Source organism: Emys orbicularis, chromosome 3, assembly GCF_028017835.1.
Source record: "Emys orbicularis isolate rEmyOrb1 chromosome 3, rEmyOrb1.hap1, whole genome shotgun sequence".
NCBI classification, from domain to species: Eukaryota; Metazoa; Chordata; order Testudines; family Emydidae; genus Emys; species Emys orbicularis.
In genome coordinates this window covers 210557448-210570495 of record NC_088685.1, presented here as the reverse complement: position 1 = coordinate 210570495, position 13048 = coordinate 210557448, and the positions used below count along the sequence as shown (strand labels likewise).

The following is a 13048-nucleotide window of genomic DNA, read 5'->3' as shown; positions in this document are numbered from 1 at the left end:
TGACTGGCTGCGTAGCGCACCTGGAGGGTCAATAGATTTGGACAATTTCCGATGAGGGTTTGGAAGGAGCAAATTGTAGAGCTGAAGGCCCTTCATGGAGACTATCTTGTACCCAGCCTCCTCTGATTGCTACTGAGAGGTCACCAATTCAAGCACCTCTGCTGATCTCAACTGTATTTCCCTCAGATAGGCATGTCCCAAGCCACTTATGGCTTTATGGGTCAAAGCCAACACCTTAAATCCCACCCACAAATCAGCAGGTAATCAGTGTGGATCACAGAGCACTGGTGCCGTGCTCCACGTAAGATACAAGTGGGCTGCCGTATTGACGGTCTGCTTCAGTTTCCAGATGGACTTAAGGGGGAGCCCCAAATTGAATGTATTGCACTATTATTATCATGTGTCCTGAAGTAACATCTCGGATCCCTAGTTATGTACCAGTGCCCTGCTGTCATAGGTGCTGTACAAACACAGAACAAAAAGTGATGAAGGCCTGGATCCCAGCAGTGAGGTCTGCATCCAGAAGAGACAACTGCAACCTCTTGGCTAGATGCAGATCAGCAAAGCCCCGCTGTAATCGATAACAGTCGGCAGTTAATCCAACATGCAACTACAGTCGTGTTGTTATAATTGATTTATGCAGCAATATTCCCAGGTATCAGTGAATAACAGTAAGGACACAAAAGACAGAAGTGTGTTGAACAACTAAGACTAAAAGTAAACAGAAAATAATTAATTTGTAGAGGGAGTTCCACCAAATAGAAGACAGACAGACAGACAACCTGCCCTCTGGACTATGCAAACTGAACGAGATAGGTTATGAGCAGGTCAGGTCAAATCAAATGTAGCAGTCATGCTGGAAGTACACATCAATCAGTTCCTTCACTGAAAGGGGCCTTTTATCAATCTACACCAACAACAAAACTTTGAACTTCATTGGGAGGCTCCCAGAGAGGAAGTGTAGCCGAATGTAGCAATGGGAGAATAATGATAATACATATACAGACGCTCCCCGACTTACGCAAGTGTTCCGTTCCGGAACACCTTGCGTAACTCGAATTTTGCATAAGTCGGAAACGTATACCCAACCATTACGCAAAAAAAAAAAAAAAAAACCAATAAAACCCTCCTATTTCTAGTTTACGGAACTGTTTCCGTAAGTGCAGATTTGCGTAAGTCAGGTTTGCGTAAACCGGGGGGCGTCTGTAACGCTTTTCATCAGTAGATCGCAAAGCACTATATAAAGGAGTTACAAATCATTATCTCCATTTTACAGATGGGGAAACTGAGGCATGTAGAAGTGAAATAACTTGCCCAAGGTGACCCAGCAACCCAGGGGCAGAGCTAGGAATAGAACCCAGGACTCACAAGTCCCTGTCCAGTGCTCTCTCCACTATTCAACCTTTTCTTCGAGTCATTCTCCCCCAGTGAATAGCTATAGTGCCTGCTCCCACAGCTGCTCTGAGATTTACCCAACTGCAACAGAATGGTTTCACTTTAGTGCTGTGGGCTCCGCGGCTGTCCAAAGGTCCTAAACATCAGCAGAGAGAACCAAGGGGGCCCTGGTCTGTTCTCTTTGTGGCACAACTCAGCAAAGCACTGAGCAGCAGCAGAGGCACTGGGGCTGGCTGCAGGCTCAGGAAGGCAGCATTAACATTTAGAAGGGTTTTTATTTTGTTTTTAATCTTGAAGGAGATTTTGAATGAAAGCTTTGACTCAGCACAAGGTGATGGGGCTCGTCTCGGAAAGCTTCGTAGTGGTTTACTCAAGGTTTAGTAAAGAGAATGGGTGGGTGGGCCAGTATGTGTGGGGGGGGGGGAGGAACAGTTGGGTGGGATGGATTGTAGATGCATAAGTGGGCTGAGGGGGCCAGTGGGTGGGATGAATGGTGGGTACAGGGAATGTGGGAATGGGTATGTGGGTGGGTAGGACAGTGGGGGCGGGAGGGACACTGGGTGCTGGGGAGTGTGGGTGGGTGCAGAGGTGGAACAGTGTGTAGGAGTGCAGGGGCAGCATTTGCGGGTATGTGGGTGGGAAGGTCAGTGGGGGCCAGGGGCAGATGTGGGTGGGATAGCGGATGCAGGGGCTGATGGGTGGGTGGGAAGGAGATGGGATGCACGGGAGAGTGGGAAGGACAGGGGTGCAGGGGAGAGTGGGAATGCAGGTGGGTGGGAAGGACACAAGGTGCAGGGGGTGAGGGTGCTGAGGGAGGGTAGGACATGGGGTGCTGTGAAGGATGGGAAGGACAGCGGGGGAGGACAGAGTGCAAGGGGAGAGATAAGGACAGGACATGCAAGGGGAGAGGGTGCAAGAGGGAGGGGTACATGGGGAGGGGTGTGCAGGGGGAAGGACGGGGAGGGGTGTGCAGGGGGAAGAACGGGTGCAGGGGAAGGATGGGGAAGGGTACATGGGGAAGGAGGGTGCAGGGGGAGGAGGAAGAACAGGGGGTGCAGGGGAAGGATGGGGAAGGGGTGCAGGGGGAAAAACGGGGGGTGCAGAGGGAAGGACAGGAAAGGGATACATAGGGGAAGGGTACAAGGGGAGAGGGTGCAAGGGGAAGGACGGGAAGGGGTATGTGGGGAAGAGGTGCAAGGGGAGGAGGAAGGACAGGGGGCAGGGGAAGGATGGGGAAAGGGGGCAGGGGGTGCAAGGGGAGGAGGAAGTACAGGAGGTGCAGGCGGAAGGACGGGGAGGGGGGTGCAAGTGGAGGGGGGTACATAGGGAAGGGGGAGGAGGAAGGACAGGGGGCTGGGGAAGGACGGGGAAGGGGGTGCAAGGGGAGGAGGAAGGACGGAGAGGGTGCAAAGGGGGGTACATGGGGAAGGGGGTGCAAGGGGAGGAGGAAGGACAGGGGGTGCAGAGGGAAGGACGGGGAAGGGGGTGCAAGGGGAGGAGGAAGGACAGGGGGTGCAGAGGGAAGGACGGGGAAGGGGGTGCAAGGGGAGGAGGAAGGACAGGGGGTGCAGGGGGAAGGACAGGGAAGGGGGTGCAGGGGGTACATGGGGAGGAGGTGCTGAGAGAAGGATGAGGAAGGGGTATGTGGGGAAGGGGATGCAGAGGGAGGAGGAAGTACAGGAGGTGCAGGGGGAAGGACGGGGAAGGGGGTGCAGGAGGTACACGGGGAGGGGGTGCAGGGGAAGGATGGGGGGTGCAGAGGGAAGGACGGGGAAGGGGGTGCAAGGGGAGGAGGAAGGACCGGTGGGTGCAGGGGGAAGGATGGGGAAGGGGTATATGGGGAAGGGGATGCAAGGGGAGGGGGTACATGCGGAGGGGGTACATGGGGAGGACGGGGAAGGGGTATATGGGGAAGAGGGTGCAGAGGGAAAGACGGGGAAGAGGGTGCAGGGGGTACATGGGGAAAGGGGTGCAGGGGAAGGGCGGGGGGTGCAGACGGAAGGACGGGAAAGGGGTACATGGGGAAGGGGGTGCAATGGGAGGGGGTAAATGGGGGAGGGGGCAGGGGAAGGACGGGGGTACATGGCGGAGGGGGTGCAGGGGGAAGGACAGGGAAGGGGGGTGCAAGGGGAGGAGGAAGGACAGGGGGCAGGGGAAGGACGGGGACGGTGTGCAGAGGGAAGGACGGGGAAGGGATATATGGGGAAGGACGGGGAAGGGGTATATGGGGAAGGGGGTGCAGAGGGAAGGACGGGGAAGGGGGTGCAAGGGGAGGAAGAAGGACAGGGAGCAGGGGAAGGACGGGGGGTGCAGGGGAAGAACGGGGGGTGCAGGGGGAAGGACGGGGAAGGGGGTGCAAGGGGAGGAGGAAGGACCGGGGGGGTGCAGGGGGAAGGATGGGGAAGGGGGGTGCAAGGGGAGGAGGAAGGACAGGGGGCAGGGGAAGGACAGGTGGTGCAGGGGGAAGGGATATATGGGGAAGGGGGTGCAGGGGAAGGACGGGGAAGGGGTATATGGGGAAGGGGGTGCAGGGGAAGGACGGGTGTGCAGGGGAAGGACGGGGAGGAGTACATGGGGAGGGGGTGCAAGGGGAGGAGGCTACATGGGGAAGAGGGTGCAGGGGAAAGACGGGGGTGCAGGGGGAAGGACGGGGAAGGGGTATATGGGGAAGGGGGTGCAAGGGGAAGGACGGGGGTGGGATATATGGGGAAGGGGGTGCAGAGGGAAGGACAGGGAAGGGATATATGGGGAAGGGGGTGCAGGGGAAGGACGGGGAAGGGATATATGGGGAAGGGGGTGCAGGGGAAGGACGGGGAAGGGATATATGGGGAAGGGGGTGCAGGGGAAGGACGGGGAAGGGATATATGGGGAAGGGGGTGCAGAGGGAAGGACGGGGAAGGGATATATGGGGAAGGGGGTGCAGGGGAAGGACGGGGAAGGGGGTGCAAGGGGAGGAGGAAGGACAGGGAGCAGGGGAAGGACGGGGAAGGGGTATATGGGGAAGGGGGTGCAAGGGGAAGGACGGGGAAGGGGGTGCAGGGGAAGGACAGGGGTGCAGGGGGAAGGGATATATGGGGAAGAGGGTGCAGGGGAAGGACGGGGGGTGCAGGGGGAAGGACCGGGAAGGGATATATGGGGGTGCAGGGGAAGGACGGGGGTGCAGAGGGAATCCCGGGGAAGGGGGTGCAAGGGGAGGAGGGTACATGGGGAAGGGGATGCAGAGGGGGGAGGAAGGACCGGGGGGGTGCAGAGGGAAGGATGGGGAAGGGGTATATGGGGAAGGGGGTGCAGGGGAAGGACGGGGGGTGCAGGGGGAAGGACCGGGAAGGGATATATGGGGGTGCAGGGGAAGGACAGGGGTGCAGGGGGAAGGGATATATGGGGAAGAGGGTGCAGGGGAAGGACGGGGGGTGCAGGGGGAAGGACCGGGAAGGGATATATGGGGGTGCAGGGGAAGGACGGGGGTGCAGAGGGAATCCCGGGGAAGGGGGTGCAAGGGGAGGAGGGTACATGGGGAAGGGGATGCAGAGGGGGGAGGAAGGACCGGGGGGGTGCAGAGGGAAGGATGGGGAAGGGGTATATGGGGAAGGGGGTGCAGGGGAAGGACGGGGGGTGCAGGGGGAAGGACCGGGAAGGGATATATGGGGGTGCAGGGGAAGGACGGGGGTGCAGAGGGAATCCCGGGGAAGGGGGTGCAAGGGGAGGAGGGTACATGGGGAAGGGGATGCAGAGGGGGGAGGAAGGACCGGGGGGGTGCAGAGGGAAGGATGGGGAAGGGGTATATGGGGAAGGGGGTGCAGGGGAAGGACGGGGGGTGCAGGGGGAAGGACCGGGAAGGGATATATGGGGGTGCAGGGGAAGGACGGGGGTGCAGAGGGAATCCCGGGGAAGGGGGTGCAAGGGGAGGAGGGTACATGGGGAAGGGGATGCAGAGGGGGGAGGAAGGACCGGGGGGGTGCAGAGGGAAGGACGGGGAAGGGGTATATGGGGAAGGGGGTGCAGGGGAAGGACAGGGGGTGCAGGGGAAGGACGGGGAGAAGTACATGGGGAGGGGGGGGAGGAGGAAGGACCGGGGGACAGGGGACGGTCCCCGATGGCCGGGGGGCAGAAGGGCGAAGCCGGGGCCCGGCCGGGAGAGGGGCGCGGCCCGGCACTGACCTGTCACACTGGCCTGGGTGACCCGCTGGATTATCGCCTTCATGGTGCCGAGGTCGCGGAGCCAGGCCCGGCCGGGGATCAGCGGCGGGATCCGGAATCAGCGGCCGCGGCCGCCCCCTCCAGGCCCCAGCGGGCACTGCAGCAGCCCGGCCCCGGGCCCGTCCCGGCCGGGAGCCATCGCGGGGGGGCCGCCCGCAGCGGGTCGGCGATGAGCTCTGCCCCTGTGGAGGGAGGGGAACGGGACAGCCCCTATGGAGAGAATAGGGGCCATTCCCCATAGGGGAGGAACGGAGGAATAGTCCTGGGGGGGGGGGGGGGGGGCAGCAGCCCCTATAGAAAGAGGGATAGAAAGGGGACAGGCCCGATAGGGGAGGAATTGCGGCAGACCCCATAGAGAGAATGAGGGACACTCCCTATAGGAGTAGGGAGTGACGGATACTTCCTATAGGAGTGGGAAATGGGGGGCAGTCCCCCTAGAATGGGGGACACTCCCTGCAGGAGTGGGAAATACTGTCTTCCTTGAAAATGAAATCAGGATGTTTGCTCAGGTACAAAGGTCGGGAGAGGATCTTGCTTCACAGATACAAAGCCAGGCTTGGACATAAGGGAGCAGGTTCTGATGCTCTGAGTCAGCAGAAAGACCGCTATTGAGCCTGGCTGTTTTTAATGTAAGGGATATATACACACAGGTGAGAGATCCTGGTTTTAGCTTTGTGATTGGTCTTCCTCCACATTTATGTTAACACCACTCAAGTGACCACATTAAACAGCGCTCTGTGCATGCCACTATTCTGTTGCCACAGAAATGGCCACTTTCACCACAAAATTCCTGAGAATAATTTTTTGCCGCCACTTCCCAGTGGTCTTTAGCTTACCCACTTGACAGCATATGCTAAGGGTGGTTTTAAAGACAGAGCAGAAGGCATTGAGGTAGAGAGCCTTTTCAAGTTCAGCACAGCACTGAACTTTAAGGACAATACTAAGTATGCCACCTAGCCCCACAGTGGACCTGCCCTCTGAGAAATCGGGATGGTCTTCTCTGACTTTGGCCAGATTCTGGAATACAAAATGTTAGCCCAAAAAAGAATGTGACTACACTGTCATAAGCCATCGTAGTTCAAGCCCATTGATAACTGAGCCATCCTTGGGCCCTAAAAAGCTGAATCTCAGCTTTGTTAAACAAAAAAGGAAGGCACGTGACTTTTTCCATGAGAAGTCAGGCTTGAAAACATGAAACCATATGTTAAGGAAAGAAGTAAGGCTTAAAGGATCTAAAGTGCCCACCCACACAATTAGTCACGATTGGGGAGTACCCTAAAGAATAATTTTACTACCCACCCCAGATCGGCAGACCACCCATATGCGAAGTAGTGGGATAATCACAGAATTTGGGTAAATTTGGGAAAGGAAAAGCAGCAAAGAAATTATTCACAATCTACCCAAACACTGCCAAGGTCAGCTCTGCTTGTTAGTGGCCAACCCTCTCTAGAAAGCAGTCACTATTGCCCAAGGAAGTCCCTTCTTTCATTCCCCACCAGTGCCACTAGGTGTGTATTGGGGAGATACAACATAGTTCTTGTAAGCCCCACACCCCACCCCACTCTAACAGCACCATATGGAGACAGAATCAAGCTGCTGCTACAGTAAGTAGGAATCCTCTTACTACTGCCTCCTGGCTTCCTCCCTGCCATACCTGCCCGGCTCCACACTAAAGCCATTCCTATCACAACCCCTCCCACCAGCCTGGAGGAAACCTGCTCTCTCATCTTCCAGGAGAGACCTCCCCACTAAGAAAACTCATTCTCCAGCTGACCACCTAGTCCACCACCAGAAGGACCCATCTTCTACCCAACCAAAGACTGCAAAACATTGGTGCTGGCACCACCACTAAAGCGAGGAACAACTGACAGGCAGGGGAGTCACTCTGAAGAGTCCCAAGTGTTGAGAGAGGAGGAAGCACGAGATGGTAGAAATATGAACTAATTAATTCTTGGTGGTGGTGGTTTTGAGGAGGTAGGGGCAGGGCCTGGGAAACAGCATGGAACTAATGAATTGTGTGTGTTCAGAAGATGGGGAGTAATTTCTCCAAGGGAAAGTCATAGCTAACCTTCACTGAGCCTGCTGCAAATGGGTTTGGCAAGCTCCACATCCGATAAGATGACAATAACTGAGGTAGAAAATTGGAGGGAAGGCTGTGGTAAAGCTTTGCCATTGCATTTCTATCTGAAAAATGTCTTTATGCTTTTGATAGCACTTTTTGTCTACTGGGAATGGGCGACAGGGGATGGATCACTTGATGATTATCTGTTCTGTTCATTCCCTCTGGGGAACCTGGCATTGGCCACTGTCGGAAGACAGGATATTGGGCTAGATGGACCATTGGTCTGACCCAGTATGGCCATTCTTCTGTTCAGTTTCCCTTGTTCACATCGTTTTTCAGGCAGTTAACAGAGAGAGAGAAACCATGTACAAATAGGAAAAAATATATAAGCCTGCAAAAACTGGCAGCAGAACTCAGGTCAAATAGTTGTACCTGAAACTACTCGTAATTCTTTTTTAAAAGACTAGATTTCAAGTTGATTGTGTCCATTTTAAAGGGAAAAAAAGGTGAATAAGGACTTGACCTGGTTTATAATTTAAAGTGCGCCACACAGTTCTTTCGGCAAAGAAAGATGATGCATTTCATTAGCAGGCTAAATAGAAAGACCCATTTCCCCTCCACAATTACTCCCTAACTAGGCCTACATGCTTCTTAAAATACAGACTTAATTTAAAAGGTGTTTATGGAAATCTGCCTTTGGTTGCAATAATAGTCTTCCATGGGAGCAGGGCTAGATTCTTTAACTCAGTAAACTCCACCTCCACCCTCTTACTAAAAGCTTTCTTTGGCTGTTCATTCACCATTTCACAGAGCAGCACAGACATTCCTTTCAAAGTAAATGCAAATATCTCCACTGATGGACTCATCCCTTACCTACACTACATACTAGCAACTGTTGATGGTAATGTATAAGGCTTCTGTGTTATGGAGTTTGACTATCCTGAAGATAGTACACACACAGCTGTTTTTTGTTTTAAAGTCCTTGGCAATACCTCAAGCAGGAATTTCTTTTCTAAACAAAGTTGATTTTTTTGTCCTGTGTTTCAAATACTGCTCAATTCATGGCTGTTCTTATAGTTTTTTTAAATCTACTTCACTTTAAACAATGCCTAACTGTAATAAAAAATGAATTACTTGTGGATTAGCATCACTGCTGTCAACATGGATTTGGGAATACTGATTAGTTACTTAATACTATAAATCCAGCAGAGGAAGCATAAAATGTCTCTTAAGCACCCGCCTTTTAAAATTTTCTAGTTTTGTGATTAATCCAGAAGATGTTCTCCCCCCACCCGTTATAATTTTAAGATTTTTTTAACTACTGCAAAACAATCAAGATTTAAGAGATTAAAGATTTTACTCTATTCCCAATCTGAAGTTATTCTAAAGATAGCATTTCACATTTACTGCTCTATGATTTGTGTGTTCAATTAGTAAGTTAAAAAAAAAAAAAGTTGATTCCATAGCTGCTACTGCTATAAAATCCTGCTGAGCTCTGAAAATTAAACTCTGTTCTTTCCAGCTTACTGATCTTCCCTAACCCAGATGAGATATAATATAGTTGTAGTCCAGATGCAATTATGGCAGACAACCCATTGGTAAAGATTTTGTAAATGGTACTTTGTAAAAAGATATGATCAACTTGAAGTCGAAGTAACTTCAAGTACACCTGCCCCATGTTTGCAGTTAATGTGCATCTCTCCTCCACTGCAGTATGAAAGAGCCACAAACACAAGGAAAAATGTCAAAGCACTAGATGAGCAAACTGAAAACAGAGAAAGATATTTCTCTACTCTTTTCAGTTAGTGATCGCAGATGTTACTTGTAATACAAGAAGGCTAGTCAATGTTTGCACAATATTTTGAGTATGGCGAGTGCCAGGTGTTACATATCAGTAGTAAATAAAATAAATGTTCAGGCATAACTCTGATTTTTATCGTAGGCCTTAACAATTCTCTTGCTGAAGTTCCAGCCAGAAAACAGACCAGCTCAGTCTCCCATATCTGTGTTGTCTCTGCAATGCTAAGGGTATGTCTACACTCACCCGGTAGTTCGGCGGCGAGCGATCGAACTTCTGGGTTCGACTTATCGCGTCTTGTCTGGACGCGATAAGTCGAACCAGGAAGTGCTCGCCGTCGACTGCGGTACTCCAGCTAGACGAGAGGAGTACCGCGGAGTCGACGGGGGAGCCTGCCTGCCGCGTGTGGACCGAGGTAAGTTCGAACTAAGATACTTCGAACTTCAGCTACGTTATTCACGTAGCTGAAGTTGCGTACCTTAGTTCCATTTGGGGGGTTAGTGTAGACCAAGCCTAAGAGAAATAAAAATACATTTTACCAGTACAGTAACTCTGTATACACACAGAGGTGACTCTGAATACACATAGTGAACTGATCTGTGGAGTAAAGTAGCGTGATTCTCTCTGAGGTGCTCTTCAGATGGGAGCCACACTTTTAAATTGTTGCTAATGCAACTTTACATATAAACAAATTGCTTCAAGAAAGTGACCTGGTAGAACAGTTGAGTCATGAACAAGGACATAGCTATTGGTGAGAGTGCAGTTAATATTGGGCACTATTTACACCTTTAACTTCACTCCTTTAGGAAAAGAGATGAGTTACTCCTACTGAGTGGTGTACACTTGAGTCACTTAATTTTGTTTTTAAGAGTTGAATTTCTATATTTCTTTAAGGATTAAAGTTGGAAAATGGGACTGGAAGTAGATAACATGAGGACTCTCTCAAAAGCCAACAAAGTAAAATATAATTCACTTTACTCGAAGAGCAGTTGGTGTCCAAGATTGTCTCACATTCACAATCTCTAAACTGACTCTGTGCAATTTCTTATTACCTGATCAAAGCTAAAGCTCTAGCAGAGGCAATCATGTTAATTTAGTAGACACTACATGGGGTGCAAAATCATTAAAATAAACTTCAAACTATACAGATTTAATTATAGGAAGTTTAATAATTTGTAACTTGTTTAATATTTCAGCCCGGTAAGAGTTTTTGGGAAAACACTGTCTTTAACAGAGTTGAAAAGGTTTACTAGGCTTTGTTGTTTTTTGTGGGGGAGAGGGGAGAGAGAGAGAGAGAGAGAGAGAGTGTGGTTTTTTTTTAATTGAAACAGAATAAAACCTGCTCTTCAACTAAAGACTTTTCATGTCCAAGCAAGCCATTTCTCTTGTATACATATCAAATTCCTAATTTTCAGGATCAGTTACTCTTCTGGACCAGGGCCATCACTGGTTGCAAAGAATGATTTCACATTATCATACATCTAGTTGTAGAAGGTACAGGATTCTCTTTATACGTTATTGTTGACGGGAAAAATTCATCTGCTGGTGTTTCATTTGGAGGTGTTCTTTCTTCATCTAATTTAAAAAAAGAAAAAAAGTCATTCTTAGGCACTCTTGTTTCCCTGCTTTTGGCTGCCAACACAGTTGTATCAACTACTGTAACAACTATATTTTTAGTCAGTTTGTGGTTCACTTAATTGCTTCCCAAAATTTAGGAAGAAATAAATGACATTTTTAGAAACAATTTAAAATCCAATTTGTGTGTACTAAATGAAATTTAAAACATTTGAAAGGGTGTTTGGTACTGGCATCTGAACTATTAAGCCATAATGCTGATAAACGGCAGGAACAAATGAATAACCTTAACAGCCTTTTCTGCACTATCCGCCAACCAGTTATAAAACCAGATTGAAATTTTGGGTGTATTCTGGGGAGATTTACAAGACAACTGAAAGCAAGACTAATCCTTAATATATCTGGCACGCATGTAAGCCACATGGATTTTGTGTGTGTGGACATGGTGTATTTTACAAGCATGTTGAGACACCAAAATGGTTCTTAGCACCTTAAGTGTATCCAGTATAGACAGAGCCTAGGAGTGAAAAGCTCAATCTCCAAAATCATTCATGTTTGGCCCCTCTGCTGAGACTTGCCAAACAGTGTCTCAATCCTGGGTTTTTCAATAGCCTCGGCATTAGTGACATTTCTAACCCAAAACCAACAAAATGTTTTTGAAACAAAACTGTCAAGACTTCTTTATATATCATCCAGCAGCAAATATGGGTGCAAGCTTCCCTCCCTCTTATGCCCTTTGTAGCTCACCTCCAAGTTACAAGGCAAAGACAACTCACCAACTGAACTGGGGCCTAACTATTTACTGAGCCCTTCCTTGACCCCCTCCTGTTGCAGGCACCGTTAAACACACGCACAGTTAAGTGTGGGTGCAGAACTGGTGGCACGCCCCCCATCGGAGCAGAGGCTCTGCCGGCGCACGCTGGTAGTCACGTTTCTGAACACCAGCGCTTCCAGCCGCCACTAATCGCTCCGACGTTCAATTGTGGCCACACAGTCTGGCACCCAGAACAGCGAGTGCACTGAGGCCACCCAGTGTCCGTCCCCCCCGGGTCGCCGGGGGGGGGGGGGGGCAAGTGGGGCAATTTGCCCCAGGCCCTGCAGGGGCCCCCACGAGAATATAGTGTTCTATAGTATTGCAACTGTTTTTTATGGAAGGGGGCCCCCGAAATTGCTTTGCCCCAGGCCCCCTGAATCCTCTGGGCGGCCCTGTTCCCTGCACCCAGAGCCCGGGGCAATGCCAGGGCAGGAGAAGCCCTTGCCCAGGAGGCAGCAGTAGGTACGGGGCAGGGGAAGGGCACCACGCACGCTGCGGCCAAAGCCCCCCGGACAAACACACACAACACAACCCCAACACACACAACCCCACCCCCACCTAGCGCCGCCTCCCAAGAGGCAGATCCGGCCCCGGCAGGCGCGGCGGCGGAGGCCTCGGGCGGGCCCTGCCTGTCCCCGGCGGGAGCTGCTTCGCGCGGTTGCACGCGGTAGTAGTAGACGATGGAGCCCAGGAGGGTCCAGCTGCCCAGGGCGTACATGGCGGCAAAGCGCGCCTTCCAGCGCAGCGCCTGCTCCGGTGTCATCCTCGGCCGGACCGGGCCGCGCCGCGCCGCCAGCCAACAACGCCCGCTCCTATTGGCTGCGCGCAGCGAACCAATCGGGTGCGGCCTCCCCCAAAGGCTGCGGGAGGGGGGAAGCTGGCTCCTTCCGGGAGCAAACGCGCTCTCGCGCAGGCGCTCTGTCCTGGCGGGGCGGGGCCGGTCCGGTCCTCCCCAGAGACCCCGCCCCCGTGCCCGGTGTGGGCGGGGACACCCGCAGCTGTGCGCGGACATGGGCCCCTGGGGCCGGTTAAGGCAGGAGCTGCAGCCCGGGGCCCCGCAAAACTAAATCACAGGCAGCCACCTCCGGGCCCCTAAAAGGGGGGGGAGGAGCTCCGCGCGCCAGCCCCGCCTCCAGCACCGTCCCCGCAGCTCCATGCACCCAAACTCCCTCCCAGACCCTGCACCCCCACCCCCTGCCCCAGGTCA

The 13048-nt window shown here is 52.2% G+C and overlaps 1 protein-coding gene and 1 long non-coding RNA gene across 2 annotated transcripts in view; both read right to left on the bottom strand.

Annotated features, from left to right (window-relative positions):
* Nucleotides 1-5642, bottom strand: part of DTD1 (D-aminoacyl-tRNA deacylase 1) — a 111059-nt gene extending 105417 nt beyond the window's left edge. Inside the window, exon 1 of the mRNA XM_065401779.1 lies at nucleotides 5554-5642. Within this exon, the coding sequence (XP_065257851.1) occupies nucleotides 5554-5596 (43 nt within the window). The 5' untranslated portion in view covers nucleotides 5597-5642. The remainder of the gene's footprint in view (nucleotides 1-5553) is intronic.
* A 4955-nt stretch (nucleotides 5643-10597) lies between these two features.
* On the bottom strand, nucleotides 10598-12690 carry LOC135876171 (uncharacterized). The gene is made up of 2 exons (XR_010561305.1): nucleotides 12400-12690; nucleotides 10598-11027 (listed from the first exon to the last, which is right to left on the bottom strand). It is a non-coding gene; the product is annotated as an uncharacterized LOC135876171 (long non-coding RNA).
* Nucleotides 12691-13048: the final 358 nt, after the last annotated feature.